Source organism: Dipodomys spectabilis, unplaced genomic scaffold (genome assembly GCF_019054845.1).
Source record: "Dipodomys spectabilis isolate Male_0828 unplaced genomic scaffold, ASM1905484v1 ptg000652l, whole genome shotgun sequence".
In the NCBI taxonomy this organism is placed as follows: Eukaryota; Metazoa; Chordata; class Mammalia; order Rodentia; family Heteromyidae; genus Dipodomys; species Dipodomys spectabilis.
This window is the reverse complement of record NW_024871329.1, coordinates 313879-333495: the sequence shown is the minus strand read 5'-3', so window position 1 is coordinate 333495 and position 19617 is coordinate 313879. Positions and strand designations below refer to the sequence as shown.

Here is a 19617-nt window from a genome sequence, read left to right as displayed (position 1 = left end):
TGCCTCCCTGGACAGGTGTCTGGCAGGGTCAGGCATAGATCCCGACTGGCTGGAGGGTGGACCAGACGGGTCCCGGTGTGTCCGTCTGCCTCACACCCAGGGAGGGCAGGACAGTAGGCTCAGCTTCCAGGGCCGTGCTTGAGGGCGCGGGTGTGGCCAGTGAGGCTGTGGGAAACCGAAGGGCAACAGCGGGTCCCTGTGCATAGCCAGGTGTGGATGTGTCAATCCAGGCTGTGTAGGAGCCCAGCAAGAGCGGCAGGGGGATCGGGGGGGGGTCCCCTGCAGGTCAGAGGACATCACGGGGCAGACCTGCAGACCAGGGCGCACTGGGTCTGAGGACGAGGCCCTGGGGGGTGGGAGGCAGGGTGTGGCGGGAAGGCGGTGCTGGAGGAGAATGTGCTGGGTCACCGGGAGCCGTTTTGGGCAGGGCTGGGTGGTTGGGAGGACTCAGCTCAGTTCTTCTCATTAGAAAGCCTCGTGGATGTGTGCAGCTGAGCAGGGTCCGGGGACAGCTGCGGGAATGGAGGAGATGGGAGGGCTGGGCAGCTGGCTGGGGGCTGGGCAGGGCTGGGCTCCGATTCGCCCACCCGGGACTGGCAAGGCGGCACCGGGTGTTGCCCAGGGGAGGCAGCCATGTGGATCTGGGTGTCACACCGGCGACTCGGCAACTCCTGGGAGAAGGGCCGGCCTCCGGAGCCCCTTCCGCACAGTGCCAGCGCCGTCAATGCGGGCCCGCGGGAGGCCGTTCAACCAGGAACGCGGGAGGAAGCGCAGCGCACAGCCAGCTCAGGCAGAGCGCTTTGTTAGGTACCCAAGGAGACGTTAGCCACAAAGTGCACAGCCGTGTCCGAGAGGCTGAGTGCAGCAGTCCAGAGAGTGGAGAGGGGTCCCCCGGCCGGTGACTCGGCCTGAGGTGGGAGCAGAGGAGGAGGCGGGACTATCTGTGTTTTAACAGGGTCCCCTCCAGGACTAAGCAGAGGTTGAGGCTGGGCCTGAACCCAGGGAAGTCAGAGGCCGAGGCAGCTCAAAGGCCTGCAGTAGGAGGGGGAGGAGGGGCCTGTGCTCACATGGTCGCGCCCATCAACAGCTGCACTGGCCCGGGGAGCCGCCACAGCAGGCCTGGCGGGAGCAGGCAGGGCGGCACAGCAGGGACACGCACGAGGCCGCCGGGCGGCAGCAGCCGGGCTGGCAGCAGGGGGCACAGCAGGAGGAGGTGGGCACGCAGCAGGCGGGCCTGCACACGGGCCTGCACAGCAGGGACACGCTGGAGGACGGCGGGCAGGGCGGGCAGGGGCGGCAGCAGGGCTGGCAGCTGGACGGCTGGCAGCAGCAGGAGGAAGCCCCACAGCACACGGGCTCACAGCACACGGGTCTGCAGCACACAGGCTCACAGCACACGGGTCTGCAGCACACGGGTGTACAGCACACGGGCTCACAGCACATAGGCTTACAGCAGACAGGCACGCAGCAGGACGGCTGGCAGGCTGAGCAGGGGCAGCAGCAGGGCTGGCAGCTAGACGGCTGGCAGCAGGAGGGTGTGCAGCAGCTGGCGCAGACGGACTGGCAGCAGGGGCTGGACGCACAGCCCGCTGGGGAGCAGAGGAAGGTGAGGCAGGGGGCGGGGGCGCAGCCGCGGGGCTGGCAGCAGCTGGGGGCGCCGCAGGGCTCGCAGCAGCTCTCTGGGCAGTCGTCCACCTGCCAGGAGGCGTGGGTGCAGGCGTCGGAGCAGACGGACATGGTGGAGGCGGCCATGGCGGCGGGGCTGGGAGGAGCGGGAGGTGTGAGTGTGTGTGTGTGAGTGTGAGTGCAATGCCGCTGGCTTTTATACCCCTCCTGTGCATGCTGTGCTGGCCACAGCTTCCCCTTCCTGGTGTATGGGCTCCTGGCTGCGTTGGCCGTGTTTGTTTGCTGAGATGCTGTGCAGCTTGTTTTCCGCCAGACAGTGTCTGTGCCCGGGGCAGCAGCAGCAGGCTTGCCAGTGCGGATGGGGCTGCCTGCCATTGCTCTCTCTGCCGTTCACCTCTCTACCTCTCATCTCTCCGTCGGCCTGTGCTCTGTCTGACCCTGTGTCTGTCTGTCATCTGTGTGCCTCGAGCATGGTGCTTGGTATCCACAGTAGTAGTTGTCTTGGGTGGAGTGTTGGGTGGAAGGGAAAGGAAGTGGTCTGCCTCAGGACCTGGAGTACAAGCTGTCCCCGGCCCCTCAGCCCAACCTACCACAGCTCTCTGCCTGTCTTGTCATCACGGTGGCTGCCAGTACACCAGTACATCTGTCTTCTAGGGGCTGGAATCCGAGAGCACTGGCAGACCCAGTCCTGCAGCTCTCTGCACAGCGTCCTCTTCAAGAACTCTCTTACAGAAGCCCCATCTTCTGCGCCTTATTTACAAAGTCTCCTTGCTGTCAAGGTTGAACCAAAGCCTGGGACTCTTTCTAAATGTGTGTTTGGAGGCTTTCCCAGTGTCCACTTTGAGTTTTACAAGCACAGTGCTGGAGGGCCAAGGGCACGAGGGAGATTCACTGTGTCCCTTCTTTGGGTTTTGGGAACTGGAGAAGGACAGGCGGGACCCCCGGGAGAAGACAGAGGATGGCCTCTGAAGACAGGCTGCATCCCCTCCTCTTACCTTGCTAAAAGCATTTCCAAAGACCAGGGACCGAGCTGAGAGCTCCCGTCCCCCAGGAGTGGGGGGACCTGGGTGACCCTCTGCTGTCTCTCCCTCTGCCTCTCCCCCAGCTGCCTGCCAGTCCTGCCGAGGCTCCTGGGGACCTGCATCTGTCGAGTTTCTCAGAGCTGGGAGTTCCGTCTCCATGCATTGGGTGCAGGCTTATGTCTCATTCTGCTCCCTAAACAGAGACTTTTAGAGACCAGGATCCTGGGCCCTACTGAGACAGGAGTCTCTGTGCCTTCTCCTGGCTGTCCTCTGCCCCACCCAGCTCTGAGTCGCCAGGGATCAAGAATGTGCACTCTGCAGACCCGTCCTGATCAGCAGAGGACAGAGCTCTGGCTGCTTGAGGACTGTCACCACAGGGAGGAAAACTTGGGGTCCTGCAGCTTGGGAGCCTCACAAACGTGAGTCAGAAAATGTGATGGAGGAAGGCAGAGTCAGGTGGAGCCAGAGAAGGACCAGAAGATGCCCAGGGATGGGCGATGCCACAGTGAAGGCTCAGTAGTCAGAGCTGACGTGAGGGCCAAACAAAAGCAGACAATGCGGTCTAGGTAATGCAACAGGAAGCAGAAGGAGGAAGACAAGGCTGTGTTGTGTTGTTGGGACACCTGGGCTGGGTATAAAAGCTGCCCAGAGCAGGAGCCAGACATTACCACCTCCTCTCCACAACAGCCAGCCTCCACCATGTGCCACACCAGCTGCTCCACAGGCTGCCAGCCGACCTGCTGTGTGTCCAATCCCTGCCAGCCATCCTGCTGTGTGTCCAGTCCCTGCCAGTCATCCTGCTGTGTGTCTAGTCCCTGCCAGTCATTCTGCTGCGTGTCCAGTCCCTGCAAGCCGGCCTGCTGTGTGTCTAGTCCCTGCCAGCCATCCTGCTGTGTGTCCAGTCCCTGCCAGTCATCCTGCTGTGTGTCCAGTCCCTGCCAGTCATCCTGCTGTGTGTCCAGGCCCTGCCAGTCATCCTGCTGTGTGTCTAGTCCCTGCCAGTCATCCTGCTGTGTGTCCAGACCCTGCCAGCCATCCTGCTGTGTGTCCAGTCCCTGCCAGTCTTCCTGCTGTGTGCCCGTGAGCTGCAGACCTGCCATGTGCATTCCTGTGAGATTGCAGGTGGCCTGCTGCTCCCCTGTGAGCTGTAGACCTAGTGTGTGTGTGTCTCCTTCCTGCCAGTCCTCCGTGTGTGTTCCTGTGAGCTGCAGGCCTGCTGTGTGTGTGGTCCCCAGCTGCCAGTCCTCTGGGTGCTGCCAGCCATCCTGCCCCACCCAGGTCTGCAGACCTGTGTCCTGCAGCACTCCTGCCTGCTGCTGACCAGCAGAGCTCAGCCCGCTCTTCCTAGTGCATCTGTGCCCTTCCCAGTACTACTCCCTGTGGCTGCAGTGCAGCACCCAGCAGGTGGAGAGTCCCCTCATCCTACCCTGACCTGCGTCATGCATGCTGCAGGATGATCTGGACCCCTGCTCTGACTGGTCCCCAGAGGGCCAGGCTGTCAGGAGTTTGCTGTAGGATCACAGACTCCAAATAAATGCACATTTCTGCCCCCTTTCACGCTCTTGTTTGCTGTCTATTCTGACCATGGAGAGTTGGAGGGGAGGCCGTGTGGACCCCACAGAGAGGCTCCTGCGGAGCCAGGCGGCGTCAAGGGGACAAGGCAGAGGCAGGGAGGGCTGTGTGCGTTGTCAGGAATGCGGTAGGTGCACACCTGGCAGATGGGTCTTATAAGAAAGGGATGGGGAGCTGTGTCCCTGTGTTCATGCCTGTCATCCTAGGAGGCAGGGTGAGGCCTGAGAAGCACATTCAAAGCCAGCCAGGGCACACAAAACCACAAGGCTTGACTTGTGATTAACCAGCAAAACGCAAGACGTGGAGGCATAGCTGAAGGAGTACAGTGCCAGCTGTGAGAGTGGGACCCCGTTTCTCAGACCCAGTATCAGGGCAAAGAGACAAAACAACCGCCCCAAGCCAACCAACCAAACCCACAGAATCCTGAAAGAATATACGTAAAAAGCTCAGCATGGTGGTGCATTCTTATAGCCCCAGCAACTTACATGACAAAGATCAGTAGGATACCGGCTCAAGGTCCACCCAGGAAAACAGTTAGCAAAACTTCATCTTATTGAACAAAATTGGGCTTGGAGGCACACACAATTGCAGCCATGTGGCTAGCAGAAGGAGGAGGGTGTGGGCAGGGGCCAGTCCCATCAGCAGAAAGCATGAGACCGGACCTGAAAAATAGACAAAAGGAAAAAGGGCTAGTGATGATGCTGAGTGGCAGCAGAGTGCTTATAACAGTGTGGCTAAGTGGTAGCAGAGTGCTTGTACCAGTGTGGCTAAGTGGTAGCAGAGTGCTTGTACCAGTGTGGCTAAGTAGTAGAGTAGGTTCGCTGAAGGCACTGAGTTCAGTCCTCAATACTGCCCACCCCCAAAAAGAGAGCAGAGAGGCAACGCAGAGAGTCTGGGAGGGGATTGTGGGATGTAGAAGAAGCAGTAAGCCCCGTGTGTGGGAAGGCAGTGGGGGAAGGAGGGAGGACGGCAGTGGAGCCGTGGGCACGGCTCTCCTCACACTAGGTGTGAGTTGTAGCAAGTTTTGTCCCGGTGGGGTTTCTGTGGCGCTGGGGTCAGCGCCTCGCCTTTCACATGCTCCTGGTCTACTACTTTGGAGCAGGCATTTCAATCTCCCTTTAGCTGTTTAAGTTTACATTTTTTTTGGGGGGGTCCTGGGTCTTGAACTTAGGGCCTAGGCTCTGTCCCTGAGCCTCTTTTTGCTTAAGGCTAGTGCTCTACCACTTGGGCCACCGCGTCACTTCCAGCTTTTTCTGCATAGTGAGTTAGAGATGAGAGGCTCATGGACCTTCCCGCCTGGCAGGCTTCTACCTGTGATCCTCAGATCTTAGCCCTGAGTAGCTGGGATGGCAGGTGTGCGCTGTGCTTCTGGTGCACAGCTTATTCCTTCTTTTGATCAAAATCTTTCCACGATATATTTTTAAATGTTTGTGAGGAAGAGATTAGATTTTAAGACTCATGTGTTGGTGGCGGGGTGGGGGGGTTGGGGGGGGGACCCGGGCCTGTGCCCAAACGATGTCAGGACTTGTGGGGTGACAGCGGCTCTAAGTCCACGCCACCAACCAGGAGACCAGAGGCAGGAAGAAGGAAGGAAAGGCGGATTCATTTCGGCAGACAAAATGAGGACCATGCAGGCTACTCTGTCTGTCTGTCTGTCAGGGCTGTGGAGGGCTGGGCTGGGCTTTTGGAGGTGTGTGCTAAGGTGTGTTCTGGTGGCCAATGGTGGCCTGGTGGCTGACGTGGAGGCAGGGGCCTCCGGTTCCCTGCTGTCCCGTGGTTCCTTCCCCCAGGTCAGAACGGGCACAATGGTCTTGCCTGGGGCTGAAGACACATTTGTGAGTTTCCTGGGATGGGATTGGGGAGGTGTGCAGGAGATGAGACCACGGGAAGCAGAAAAGCTCTTTAAAAACCTGTGAGACTGAAAGCAGACTGGCTGGTGAACTGAGCTGGATTTGGGCTGAAGGCGCAAGGTGGGCATGTTGGGGGTCTCCTCCCTCGACAGTCTGGGGTGTTGTTTCTGGCCGTTGGGGGTCTCCTCCCTTGACAGTTTGGGGTGTTTTCGGCTGTTGGTCCATCATGATCTTGGTCTTTTCCCTTAAACACACAGGCCTGGATGCACATGAAGGGCCGTCATTATGAACAGGATGAAGGTAGAAACTGGCTACAACCCTGTGTATGGAGCCCTCCAGCCTGAGCCCTGGGGCTCAGAAGGTCATCCTGTGTGGCCGGGTTGAACTCCTCCAGAGATGTTCCACACGGGCACATCTGCTTGGCCAGGGGGCTGAGCAGCCACGTGCACCCTTCCTGTACTGCTCACGGGCTATGGGGAAATCAGAATACAGGATCCAGCCCCTCACATCATCCGGTGATCACAGGGACCCGACACCTCTGGGTGGGCCGCGTGCTCTCGGCCAGGGCTCCGGGGCCTCTGCCATCCGTCCTGTCCCAGCAGAGAGGGTGGGGTTGTGGCTCTGTGCCCGGCATCTCTACACCTGAACAAGCTCATGAGCTGTGCTTTGCCCCGTGCCGCCATCCTGCATGAGAACTGGAGGAAAGTGGCCGTCGTGGCATCCCAGGGAGGGACAGAGCCCACCCAGTGTCCTCACACACACAAGTCCTTCCACTCGCGGCTGTCCAGTCAGCAGAGGCCCACTCTGGGGGGTCTTTACCACGGGGAGGACACACCGCCCACATGGGTGCTGTCCTCTGTCCTCTCATGGACGGGAAGCTGGAAGTAGCTCTCTCAGACCCAGGATAGGCCCGGCTCGGGCTCCCCAAACCCAGGTCAATTGGGCATGCTCCAATCTGTTTCAGCGTGGCATCTGCCACTAAAATAGGGGGTGGGCAGTGGAGGTCCCAACAGTGTAAGTCCCCTCAGGGAGGCCAGGGCGGGCGGCTTGAGGCTCAGGTCTGACTCTCACTTGGCCGGTACGGTCAGGGGCCTGCTGTGGTCCACGGGGAGCCGGCCTGGGGTCGGTGACAGGGATGACGGGGGCTCCTGCCCACCCCACAGATTGCGGAGTCAGGTCCCAGAACCCATCACTGTCCTCCCTTAGCAAGACTTCAAGGCCTGCACTGGGGACAGGTAGAAGTTCTGAGTGGTTTCTGGGTGGAGCTTCCAGGCCCGCAGTCTGCCACGCAGCCCTGTGTCCTTGGCTCTGGCCAGTCTACCCCCAAGGTATGTGAAGGGCTCTGTCTCTTTAGAGCATTTGGTAAGCCAGCACCCTCCCCGGGACCCAACCTGGCCTTCCTCAGAGGAAGTTTCTGTGGGCCTGAAGCCATGTTTTTTGATTATCTTATCTATCTAGCAAGCTGTCAGTGTATTTTGCATCAGTATCAGCAAGCCAATCAGCTTGCTTTCTGGTGCTTCTGCTTTGGATGGTGGTGGCACTGTTTGGCCCGTGAATGGCTCCCACATGGCCATCTGTTTTGCATCTATTGTTAGTAGATTGGAAGTTAAGGTCCTTGCAGCTGGCATAGCATTTCAAAATCAGGAGCTACTCTGAAAGCATGGCTCTGTGTGTGCCCAGTGGCTGTGTGCACGTGCATGTGGTCTCTGCCTGCTCACAACCATGGGTGGAGGATGCTGAGCTGGTCGTGGAGATGCACTCTATCATTCCTGTCAGACACGCCCTGCCCTGAGGGAAGCTCTCACTCTATCACCAAGGCAAGGCCCGCAGCTGGGCACCGGAGCGGCTGCTCCACCAAGGCAGTGACCGTGGTGGAGCAGGGATTAGAACCAGGGATGTCGGGCCTCAAGGTGGGCTTGATGCTAGGAGAGGTGGAGACACAGACAACAGAAGTGTGGTGGTGTGAGGGGCTGGCAGGGTGAGGGTACGGGAGCCTCGCAGGGGCTGAATGGCTCTGTTCCTGGGCCAACTTCTAGGAACAGCATGCTGTGTGCACTCTGGAGTCTGCCAGGTCTATTTTGATCTCCTGGCTTTGGGGAGGGGACCCCCAGGGTGTTTTTCTTTTCTTCACGTCTGAATAGAGGAAGGCAACGTCGAGTTGAGGTGCCCAAAGCAGGTGTTTGGTCTAAGCTACAGCAGAGGAGTGTCCTGGATCCATTCAGGGGGCAGATTGTGGTCCTAATTTTTAAAAAGAAATATGGTGGACAAGTCCCTCAGGAAAAGCTAGGAAGCCAGGTTCAGCCTTGTCCCATTCACATGGAATCCTGCAGTGTTTCCTTGCTTGGGGGGCGGGGTGGAAGGCTGAATGGCTCCCACTTCTGTCTGCTTTGACTGAGAGTTTTGATCAGGTGGCAAAAGTGTGGCCAGGGGAAGCTTATCTCAGAAGACCCTGAGTCAATGAAGCCGCCTGTGGCAGTGTCTGGTGCTTGGCTGGAGGAGGAGCGTGGCCGGAGCGGGGGAGAAGAGGAGGTGGCACTTGGGTTATAGCTCAGAACTAGGAGCAGAAGAGGCGGAGGTAGCTGTGAGTACCCAACCTTCTACAGATGAGAAATGTGCGGCGGAGGCTCTGGCCCCCTCCCACTGCACCGGGGAGGGGGCTCGGGTCTCCCTCAGCCCCTTCTGTCCTGTTCCTGTCCTCTTCCCACCGCACGAGGGCCTCAGTCCCAGCTCTGCCACACATGTTCTGTAAGGTACAGAACATGGGAGGTAAGGAAGAGGACGAGATCTGGAGACGTATTAATTTAGGGAAAGGCCCAGTCAGAGGCCCAGTTCAGCACAGCACAGAGAAGCAGAGCAGGCTGGGGGGCAGCTACAAGGGCAGCCTCTGTGGTGGATGCAGGATGAAGGTGCAGTCTGGCAGATGGCCGGCCTCGTCAGGAGATGCTTCCCTGGCCTCCTCTTGGCCTGAGGCTCCGTGGCTTAGGACCACCGGGAGCCTCCCTGCAGGAAGATGTTGTTTTCTTTTCTGGCCTCTGCTGTTGCCTCCCTGCTACACTCAGCTCAGGAGCCCTTGCCCTGCCAGAGGCTTCCAACAGCCCTACCTCAGCACACCATGAATATACCTGGGACAAGTTGTCTTGTCCCAGACAAAGTGGCAGGCACATTCAAGCCCTTGTTCATCCTTCTACATTTCCTGTTGTACAAATCTACTTCTGATGAATTTTCTTTTCTTTTTTGTCAGTTGTGGGGCCTAGGCCTGAGTGTTGTCCCTGAGCTCTTCAGCTCAAGGCAAGTGCTTTACCACTTGAGCCACAGCACCACTTCTGGTTTTCTGGTGGTTAATTGGAGATAAAGAGTCTCACAGACTTTCCTGGGCTGGCTTTGAATGGTGATCCTTAGATTTCAGCCTCCTGAGTAGCTGGGATTACAGGTGTGAGCCGCCGGCACCCAGCTTCTGATGAATTTTCTCTGTACACGGTGCTGAGGAATTGAACCCAGGGCTTCATGCATGCTAGGCAAGCACTCTACTACTAAGCCACATTCCTGGCCCCTGATGAATTTTCTTAGTGATTGTTTTCTCAAAGCACTCACTGCATTTGCAGCTTGTGCAAGTATTTTTCCTCAGATAAAGCAATACTGGGTAGCTGTTTTATCAGTGGATGAAGACAACGTTCCATTGTCATATGGCCTCCACTGTCTTGGAAGAGGAGTCTGCGATCTCTCATCTGCAATCTCTCATGTGTGACTCTTCCCGCTTCAGGGACTTGATGGCTATTTTTGTTTTTCATGTCCTAAATTACCCTGTGGAGTGTCTCCTAAAATTTCCCCAGCTGTCTAGTTGTAGGAGGCTGGTTTGGGGCCCATTTTGTGCCCTCCCTGGGTCGGTATGTTGTCCACGTTCATTTCTTGTACGTCCTGTGTCTTTCAGCACAGCTCTTCTTCCAGGATTTGTTCTAAGAGCACCATCTTCTGTGCCACTTCTATAGCTTCCTTGCTCTGAAGCATGACTGGGGTTGAGTGGATGAAAGCTGGGACTCTGAAAGTGCCCAGGAAGCTTCCCAAAGGCGCACTCTGTGTTTTGCTGGGAAAGGGGAAGGGTGGCAACAGATGGCTGCCATGTTCCTCCTTTGTTGTTGTTGTTGTTCTGTGGGGTAGCTGTAAGGATGCATGTTCACAGGGAGAGGACAAGGGGTAGCCTCTGGTGAGTGCCCATGGCCCCTCCTCTGGCCTTGAGCAATCCCACAGGTGTGGCACTGGGTCACAGTTCCTGTCCCCCAGGCACCCAAGCTGCTCAGGCCTCCAGCCTGAGGCCTCTGGGACCTGCCTTACTTCTGATGCCCCCCAGAACTGGGCTGAGGAATCCTTCCATGTGGGTGCTGTCTCCAGGCCTGGAGGGGAGCTGTGTCTCATTCACTTCCCTAGTTTTCTTTTACATAGCAGGGAAGGGTCAACACATAGGAAGTTCTTCACATCATGCAGCCACCCTCCTAACTCAGGGAGAGAGCGTCCGTGTGCCCTTCCCCCTGCCTGTATTCTTGGACTCCAGCCATGGAGTGCCTTTACTCTGAAGTCTGGATCTGCAGATACTTCCCGATTAGCGGACATGGGTGGGTTTTGTAATTGCTTGGAAAACATCATCCCATAGGGAGGAAATACAGGCCCTGGATTTTGGCAATCTCACTAAGTTTGGAAATGTGATGGAGCAGAACAGAGCCAGGTGGAGCCCAGGAAAGACCCAGGCAGGTTCCACAAGTGGTAGGTGATTGGGGAAGAGCCAATTAGCGAGGAAGCTGAGTCTAAACACCAACAAATGCAAATGGGAGACACTTCAGTCTAGTTAATGAAACAGGAAGCAGAACAGGAAGACACGGCTGTGCTGTGTGTTGTTGGGAGACCTGGGCTGGGTATAAAAGCTGGTCAGGGCAGGAGCCAGACATTACCACCTCCTTCCTACACCAGCCAGCCTCCATCATGCGCTACACCAGCTGCTGCTCAGGCTGCCAGCCATCCTGCTGTGTGTCCAGGCCCTGCCAGTCATCCTGCTGTGTGTCCAGTCCCTGCCAGCCATCCTGCTGTGTGTCCAGGCCCTGCCAGTCATCCTGCTGTGTGTCCAGTCCCTGCCAGCCATCCTGCTGTGTGTCCAGTCCCTGCCAGTCTTCCTGCTGTGTGTCCAGGCCCTGCCAGTCATCCTGCTGTGTGTCTAGTCCCTGCCAGCCATCCTGCTGTGTGTCTAGTCCCTGCCAGTCATCCTGCTGTGTGTCCAGTCCCTGCCAGTCATCCTGCTGTGTGCCCATGAGCTGCAGACCTGCCATGTGCATTCCTGTGAGATTGCAGGTGGCCTGCTGCTCCCCTGTGAGCTGTAGACCTAGTGTATGTGTGTCTCCTTCCTGCCAGTCCTCCGTGTGTGTTCCTGTGAGCTGCAGGCCTGCTGTGTGTGTGGTCCCCAGCTGCCAGTCCTCTGGGTGCTGCCAGCCGTCCTGCCCCACCCAGGTCTGCAGACCTGTGTCCTGCGGCACCTCCACCTGCTGCTGACCAGGAGAACCCGGCCTGCTCTTCCCAGTGCATGTGCCCGCATCTGTGGCCTCTCTAGCACCTTGCCCACTTTCTCCCCATGAGGCTAGTAGAAATACCCAAGCCATTCCTGGGCCCCTAGGTGGTGATCATGGGGTGATGTTTACCTCCCGCTTCCTCCCTGGGAAGGCCTGATCCCCTTGACCTCCCCTTGCTCCAGTGACCAAATAAACTGTCTTGTTCAGTGTATGAGTGCCTTTCTGTCCCTGCTTGTGTCTCTGGCTATGCTGAGATCACTAAGGATTTGGGCGAGTCCTTTTCTGGCCCATGTTCACTGTAGCTCATCAGAAGGGAGCACTGGGTAAAGGAAGCTGCCTGACAGGCCGGTGTGGTGAGACCCAGAGCCTGTGTGGACCCAGGAACATGGCCCTGCCAGGACTCCCTGTCCCTGCCATACAGCTCTCCCTCCCGTGGTGACTGCAGGCAGAGGCCATGTGGGTCCCTGAGACTTGGCATGACCAGAATGGGCCTCCACCTCCACAGGTGCTGCCTGGCTTCCGGGTCCTTCAGACTCATGCCACAGCTTACATGAGTATTCCCCTCTAGGTCACAGAAGTTGATTTGCTCTGTCAACCAACCCCCTATTGCTGGTCAGGGTTCCCCATCTTCTACTGATAAAGAATCATCATTGAAACACCAGTGTCTCACTTTCCAGCACAGAACCTGGGACACATTTGTAATAAGGCCCACTTCCTGTGGCAGGGTGTGTTGCCATGAAGTGATTGTACCCTCTACCCTTTCTGAAGAATATATTTGACTCACCCCTCTGGGTGAGTCAGTGTGGTCACTTCTGCAGATGCAGAAGCTCTGGGAATAAGGTTTTCCTCTTGTCCACTCTGAGGAGCTCTTTTGTTCTTGTTTCCTTGTGATCTCGAGGTTGTACCCCTGTGCAAGCAGTTGAGTGCTTGCTACACCCCAGCCCTCCCTGCAGTTCCATGGTGGTCATTCTGTGTTAAAGGCTTCCATGGGGGGCTGGGAAGGTGGCTCAGTGGTAGAGTGCTTGCCTCGCATGCATGAGGCCCTGGTTCTATTCCTCAGCACCACATAAGCAGAAAGAGCAAGAAGTGCACAGTGGCTCAAGTGGTAGAGCACTATCCTTGAACTGGAGAGCTGAGGGACAGAGTCCAGGCCGAGTTCAAGCCCCACAACTGATTTAAAAAAAAAAAGGTTTCCCTAGGGCAGGCAGCTATAGAGTCCCACGCTCTTCCTTCCACGGAATCCACCCTGCGACCTACCATCCTCATGGCTGTCACAGACTCCAAAGTGTCCGTGTATGTGCTAGAAGCTGGCCATGGGTCTCAAGTTGTGAAACTGGTTTATAACTTGTAACCAAGATTGCCTGGGACCCACTGAGTTGTTGGAATTGGGGCTTTGGATGAGACTTAGCCTGAAATAGAACTGGGGAACATGGAGAAGGAGTCTGTGTCCTCCACAGAGTGGACACCCCTGCCCCAGAAACTCCAGGGAGAGTCAGACCCACAGGGGTGGCATTCTCTTTGAGACTGAAGGCCAGTTTGGGCCTCAGAGGCCAAAGCCAGGGGCAGGACTTAGAAGAGTAAGGTTCCCTGTGTTCGCTGTCCTCCTGAGCCAGTATGTGTCCATCCGGTAGAGTGACCCTAAGGCCTGTGCAGAGCCACACGAGGGCAGCGTGGGCATCATCACGCAAGGGCAGAGTAGACATCACATCAGAGTGATCGTTGCCAGCAAATCCTGTGGTCTGAGCACAGCACACGCTCTGTCTGACAACAGAGAAACGCACAGCTGTGTGTGACCATGTGCCCGTGGACAACATATTTCAGTTTAAAATGTTCAGTGTAAACCCCACTTGAGACCAGTTGTCCTGCAAGAAAGGAAATGTGCCTTTGTGTTTGTATGCGTGTTTATCGGCGTGTCCACCTGGCTTCCATTCTGATCTGCTTGAAGGGTGTCTGCTGTCGTCTCTTGCTGTAGTTACAGTACTTCAAGCAGGTTAATTTATAAGTGGTAGCAGTTCACTTAGCCTGTGGTCCTGGAGGCTGGACCGTCCAGGGCGCAGTGTTGCCCTCCAGTGGGGGCCTCCACAGCATGCTAATTTGCAGAAGGCTGGCTTGAGTCTCTTTTTCCTACGAAGCTCCAGTGCCAACTGGGGGTCCTGAGGGTGAAGCCCCATCCTTGTGCCCACAAGGCCCATCTGCAAACCCGCGAAGCGCATCTGCAGTAGTGAAGCTTGGGGGGTCCCACCGCCACACCTCACCCTCCTGAATGTGTTCGCGTGAGGAGGACTGGCTGAGCTCCTGTTTCTCTGAACCTTTCTCCCCTGCTCAGTGGGCTGTCATTTTCTCTTTTTGAGTCAGATGCTCTAGGCTGCAGTTTTGTCTTTCCGTGGTTGAGATGTCCCAGGGTCCCTGTGCTCTGTTGTCTCTGCAGAAGAGTCGTGGCTTACTTTTTCCAAGCAAGATGCTGGAAGCACTAGGCGGTAGTGAGGAAGATCTCCACGGTTTCATGTATGTGGCTTTTAGGTGGCCTAATGACAGCCCAGAGGAGGAGACACGTGGTGTCCTCTACTGAGTGGTGAGCCTCCGACTTGCACCTCTAAAGACCCAGTTCCCAGCCCTGAGCTGCTGTGCCCCAGGCCCTGGGCACCCCCTGTGGAGACCTGCCGTCATAGGTGACAATGGCTGCCCTGGCCACCCCGTAGCCCCTGCGTGCAGGCTTCTGTCTGCAGGTGCTGTGGTGCTGCATCAGGTCTATTGCTTTCCTGGACCAGGGCTGTTCTGGCCTTCACCTCACATCAGAGAGATGCAGTGCTGCACTTTATTCTGGTTCCCCAAGAAGTTTCCTACAGACAGGGACTTGGGTCCCACTAAGACATGGTTTTCCAGAACCCATGCCCTCCACGCCTGCCCACCAGGGGACTGGGAATCTGTGCCCTCCTCCTGTCCATCCTCCTCCTGACCCCAGCTCTGAGCCATGGGGTGATGTGTGAGCACACTGTGACCAGGCTCTGTGTCCCATCCTGATCAGTAGAGGACCGAGCTCTGGCTGTCTGAGGGCTGTCACCGCAGGGAGAACTCGGGATCCTCCGGCTCTGTATCCTCCCAAGTTCAAGTGAGGAAATGTGATGGAGCAGAACAGAGCCAGGTGGAGCCCAGAAAGGGCCAGGGAGGCGCCCAGGGTGAGCTGGGGCTGGGAACGCTGCTCAGGAAGCTGAGTCCAAACATCAACAAACACAACTGCCGACAATGCACCCTGGGGACAGGAAAGAGGAAGCAGAACAAGGAAGATACGGCTGTGTTGTGTGTTGTTGGGACACCTGGGCTGGGTATAAAAGCTGTCCAGAGCAGGAGCCAGACATTACCACCTCCTTCCCACACCAGCCAGCCTCCACCATGTGCCACACCAGCTGCTCCACAGGCTGCCAGCCGACCTGCTGTGTGTCCAATCCCTGCCAGTCATCCTGCTGTGTGTCTAGTCCCTGCCAGTCATCCTGCTGTGTGTCCAGTCCCTGCCAGTCATCCTGCTGTGTGTCCAGTCCCTGCCAGTCATTCTGCTGTGTGTCCAGGCCCTGCCAGTCATCCTGCTGTGTGCCTGTGAGCTGCAGACCTGCCATGTGCATTCCTGTGAGATTGCAGGTGGCCTGCTGCTCCCCTGTGAGCTGTAGACCTAGTGTGTGTGTGTCTCCTTCCTGCCAGTCCTCCGTGTGTGTTCCTGTGAGCTGCAGGCCTGCTGTGTGTGTGGTCCCCAGCTGCCAGTCCTCTGGATGCTGCCAGCCGTCCTGCCCTACCCAGGTCTGCAGACCTGTGTCCTGCGGCACCTCCGCCTGCTGCTGACCACACACTGCCAGCCAACTGTCCTCAGGGCAGCTTGATGTCACGTGAGCCCCCGAGCGCTGTCCTCTGTGTGGGCCCAGGCCCACGCCATCCTTGGGTCCTTTCTGAGAACATGAAAAGATCATCTGCTCTCCTGCCCAGCACGGCTTCCAGCCTCCTTCTCTTACCCACTGTCCCAATAAACAGTCTGTGCTGCTAGCATCCTTCCTGTCCTGTGTTCAGGTGCTCCGAAGGCTGTCGGGGTCGTGCTGGTCATCTGGTGTCACCGGGTCATCAGCAGGGCGTGCAGGGCGGAGGAAGCGGCCGGCTGCGCTGGCGCGGTGAGGTCTCCCCAGACTCCCTGGGGCCCGGGCTGGCCTCACCAGTCCCTGTCCCGCCTCCCCCTGGTCCTGCCCCGTGGGGACGGTGGTCGGCGAGGTCTAGCGCGCCCCGCTCTGCGTCTTCTCTAAACCATACCTTCCTCTGGGGGGCTCTGTGCGTCCCCCTGTGAGGTGCCCCCTCCGTGGTGCTCGGGCCACGTCCGGCCGCTCCGCTGCCCACCTGTCCTTTGCTGGTCCCAGGATTCAGGGCGCGTGCATGCAGGGGTCAGGACGCATGCGTGCATGGGTCAGGGCCCGTGCTGCGGGGGTCAGGGCGCATGTGTGCAGGACCAGGACACATGCATTCAGGGGTCAGGGTGTGTGCGTGCGGAGATCAGGGCGCATGCGTGTGGGGGTCAGGGCGCATGTGTGCAGGACCAGGGCGCATGCGTGCGGGGCCAGCGCTTCACCGTGGGCCTGTCGCCGGCTCCCCCGCGGTGGTGCGGGGCTGTCGCAGGTCAGTGGCGCCCAGAGGACGCGGACCTGTGGTTCTTGCTCAGCGCTGCCCGCCTCGGCCCAGCCGAGGCGCACAGAAGGGTGCACAGGGCCACCGGCCCGGCCCGGCAGCAGCGGCTCGTGCGGCCCTCCTTGAGGAAGGTGAGCCACGTGGTGCCGCCGGGCGGGGGGCTCAGCTCCGCGGGAGGCCGGGCGCGGGGCACGGTAGGCAGGGCGCAGTTGGCCAGGCGCGGGGCGAGGGGCACGGGAGGCCGGGCACAGGCTCAGCTCCAGGGGCGGGAGTCCGGGAGCGGGGCGCAGGAGACGGGGCGCGGGCTCAGCTCCAGGCGCGGGGCGCGGGAGGCGGGGCACGGCCTCAGCTCCAGGCGCGGGAGGCGGGGCACGGGAGGCGGGGCGCGGGAGGCGGGGCGCGGGCTCAGCGCGGGGCGCACGAGGAGGAGCAAGGGGCGCAGGAGGCGGGGCGCGGGGCGCGGGAGGCGGGGCGCGGGCTCAGCGCGGGGCGCAGGAGGAGGAGCAAGGGGCGCAGCGCGCTCAGCTCGAAGCGCGGGAGGCGGGGCACGGGCTCAGCTCCAGGCGCGGGAGTCCGCGCGGAGCGCAGGAGGCGGGGCGCGGGCGTGGGAGGCGGGGCGCGGGCTCAGCGCGGGGCGCAGGAGGCCGGTGCGGGCGCGGGCGCGGGCTGGGTCTCCGCGGGGCCCAGGCCTCCTGCCCCTGCAGTCTTGCAGCATGGCGTGGGTCTCCTCCGGCTCTTCTGCTGGCCCCGGGCGTCCGTCCTCCACCCAGCCGTGCGGTGTCATTGCGGCCATGGCAGCGGTTCTCAGCTCGGGCGTCTCCTCGGGCTCGGGGTGGGTGCTGTGGTTCCGTCACTCACCTCCACGGCCCTCGGGGGCGGAGCCTTGTGCGGGTGGGGGCGGAGCCTGGGTGGGGCAGAGCCTTGTGCGGGTGGGGCGGAGCAGGCGTGGGGGCAGAGCCTTGTGCGGGTGGGGCGGAGCCTGCGCGGGGGCGGAGCCTGCGTGGGGGCAGAGCCTTGTGCGGGTGGGGCGGAGCCTGCGCAGGGGCGGAGCCTGCGTGGGGGGTGGAGCCTGCGTGGGGGCAGAGCCTTGTGCGGGTGAGGGCGGAGCCTGCGTGGGGGCGGAGCCTGCGTGGGGGCGTTGCCGGTGGGTGGGTTGGAAGGCGGACCCTGTGTGGAGGCAGAGCCTTGTGGATGGAAGGGCGGAGCCTTGTGTGGGTGGGGGGGCAGCCTGTGTGGGGGAGGAGCCTGCATGAACAGGGTGGAGCCTTGCATCAGGGAGGCAGAGTCTGGGGCGGAGCCTGCGTGGGCAGGGGCAGAGCCTTGTGTGGATGGGGAGGTGGAGCCTGTGGGGGGTGGAGCCTGCCTGAGGGCGGAGCCTGCCTGGGGGCGGAGCCTGCCTGGGGGCGGAGCCTGCCTGGGGGCGGAGCCTGCCTGGCAGGCCTGCAACTCGGAGCCCGGGTGGCTGAGCTGAGCGCATTTGCACCACGTGGATGTGAGATCCGGGCTCGCGAGCCGCCGTGAGCGCCGCGGCCCTCCGTGGCCGAGTCCCGCAGGCCGGGGACTCGTGAAGAGGCTCCGGATGCGTGGTCAAGGCCCGACAGCCCGGGCGCGAAGCAGCTCCCAGCCCCGCATTGAGTGCTGGGACCTGTGCAGCGCGGGTCCCTTCTCCTTATGAGCCGGCCAGAGCCCGCGTGGGCCACCTGCGGACCCCGCCCCGGGACCCGCCCCGGACCCCGCCCCCTGATCCCACCCCCGGGACCTGCCCGGGGGCCCACCCCTGCCCTGGACCCTGCCCCCACGACCCCCGCCCCGGACCCCGCCCCCATCCCACCCCTGGGACCCCACCCCTGCCCTGGACCGTGCCCCCAGGACCCCGCCCCGGGACCCGCCCCGGACCCCGCCCCCATCCCACCCCTGGGACCCCACCCCTGCCCTGGACCGTGCCCCCAGGACCCCCGCCCCGGACCCCGCCCCCATCCCACCCCCGGGACCTGCCCCGGGGCCCACCCCTGCCCTGGACCATGCTCCCAGGACCCCGCCCTCGGACCCCACCCCAGCCTCACCCCCTCAGACCCTGACCCCAACCCCACCCTTTGACCCCGCCCCTGCCCCGGTGCCATGGCCCTGCACAATGGCCTGGAGGGGTCCCCAAGACGCACCTCGGCCAGGCTCACCTTGCTGGAAGCTTGGTGTCGGGCTTCCTGAGCGAGGGAACCCCGGCTCAGTCTGCGCCTGCCCCAGCCGGTTGGGGGTCGCTGGTCTTGACCCATAGAGTTTTTTATTTTCAAATTCTTTATTGTGATTAAGTGGTTACATAATTCCCCAAATTTCACAGTATTGTGGGATAGTGATGCTCAGTTAAAGTCACAAACACATTCTAACTTTCCTGGAGCAAATTGTCTATCATGGTCTATAACATTGAGGAGTTCTATGAGCTTTGCGATACAGTTATTTCTTCCACATTGGTGATATGTACATTTCTTTTGTTTTGCATAGCGTCAGCTGTTCCCTCTTTCCCACTTGTTCCCTCCCCCCATCGCTGCCATTGAGTTGCTTAGTTCATTTTGGTCAATGTCCAGTGCAGCTGATGGGTCCTGCTGTTGTGTGTTTTTCCCTGATTCCCTCTAGTTCTGTGTCGTCTTCCTGGTTCCCCTCTGGTGTACACATATACACCATACTTGTGATCAGCAGCATGGGGTTATGTAGTAGTGATTTGACCAGATGAGTGGAAGCCCTTTGTTTCTTAAGTCCTGTTAATTTTGTTGTATCACTTAACATTTTGGATTTAACATCCACTTATCAAGGAGACCATGTGCCGTTTGTCTCTTTGCTCTTGGCTTACCTTGTTCAACATGATTTCTTCTAGCTCCATCCATTTCCCTGTAAATGCCATTATTTTGTCATTTCTAATGGCTGCATAATATTCCATTGTGTATAGATAACCACAATTTTTGGATCTATTCATCTGTGGTGGGACATCTGGGTTGTTCCCATATCCTAGCTATTGTGAACAATGCTGCAATAAACATAGAGGTGCACGTGTCCTTGTATATTGGTTCCTGTTGTTCAGGGTAGATGCCTAGAAGTGGTATGACTGGTTTGTAAGGGAGGTCAATCTTTAGCTTTCTAAGGACCCTCCAGACTGCTTTCCAAAGTGGTTGTATAAGTGTACATTCCCATCAGCAGTGTAATAGGGTTCCTCTTTCTCCGCATCCCCTCCAGCATTTGTCGTTGGCTGTCTTGTGGATTTGGACCATTCTGGCTGGGGTAAGGTGGTATCTCAGGGTTGTCTTTCTTTGCATTTCCTTTACAACCAGGAATGGTGAACATTTCCTCATGTGT

At 59.0% G+C, this 19617-nt stretch overlaps 4 protein-coding genes across 16 annotated transcripts; 3 read left to right on the top strand and 1 right to left on the bottom strand.

Annotated features, from left to right (window-relative positions):
* Positions 1-1080: 1080 nt before the first annotated feature.
* LOC122101298 (keratin-associated protein 10-3-like) lies at positions 1081-1752 on the bottom strand. The gene has a single exon (XM_042671651.1). It carries the CDS (start codon positions 1750-1752, stop codon positions 1081-1083), a length of 672 nt encoding a protein of 223 aa, XP_042527585.1.
* A 1595-nt stretch (positions 1753-3347) lies between these two features.
* Positions 3348-3968, top strand: LOC122101306 (keratin-associated protein 12-1-like). Of its 6 annotated transcripts, XM_042671668.1 has the most exons (3): positions 3348-3424; positions 3701-3770; positions 3831-3968. In XM_042671668.1, exons 1-3 carry the CDS (start codon positions 3348-3350, stop codon positions 3966-3968), a joined length of 285 nt encoding a protein of 94 aa, XP_042527602.1. The 6 variants fall into 6 exon arrangements, with proteins under 6 accessions (XP_042527602.1, XP_042527601.1, XP_042527600.1 ...); XM_042671667.1 differs by having other exon boundaries at positions 3348-3422; positions 3711-3968; XM_042671666.1 differs by having other exon boundaries at positions 3348-3454; positions 3740-3968.
* Positions 3969-11041: 7073 nt separating this feature from the next.
* Positions 11042-11602, top strand: LOC122101307 (keratin-associated protein 12-1-like). 3 transcript variants are annotated; one of them, XM_042671672.1, is made up of 2 exons: positions 11042-11094; positions 11335-11602. In XM_042671672.1, exons 1-2 carry the CDS (start codon positions 11042-11044, stop codon positions 11600-11602), a joined length of 321 nt encoding a protein of 106 aa, XP_042527606.1. The 3 variants fall into 3 exon arrangements, with proteins under 3 accessions (XP_042527606.1, XP_042527604.1, XP_042527603.1); XM_042671670.1 differs by having other exon boundaries at positions 11042-11178; positions 11374-11602; XM_042671669.1 differs by having other exon boundaries at positions 11042-11208.
* A 3407-nt stretch (positions 11603-15009) lies between these two features.
* On the top strand, positions 15010-15450 carry LOC122101319 (keratin-associated protein 12-1-like). 6 transcript variants are annotated; one of them, XM_042671708.1, is made up of 3 exons: positions 15010-15086; positions 15183-15252; positions 15313-15450. In XM_042671708.1, the coding sequence occupies exons 1-3, from the start codon at positions 15010-15012 to the stop codon at positions 15448-15450; spliced, it is 285 nt and encodes a 94-aa protein (XP_042527642.1). The 6 variants fall into 6 exon arrangements, with proteins under 6 accessions (XP_042527642.1, XP_042527640.1, XP_042527641.1 ...); XM_042671706.1 differs by having other exon boundaries at positions 15010-15071; positions 15183-15450; XM_042671707.1 differs by lacking the exon at positions 15183-15252 and having other exon boundaries at positions 15010-15114; positions 15253-15450.
* The last annotated feature ends 4167 nt before the right edge of the window (positions 15451-19617 follow it).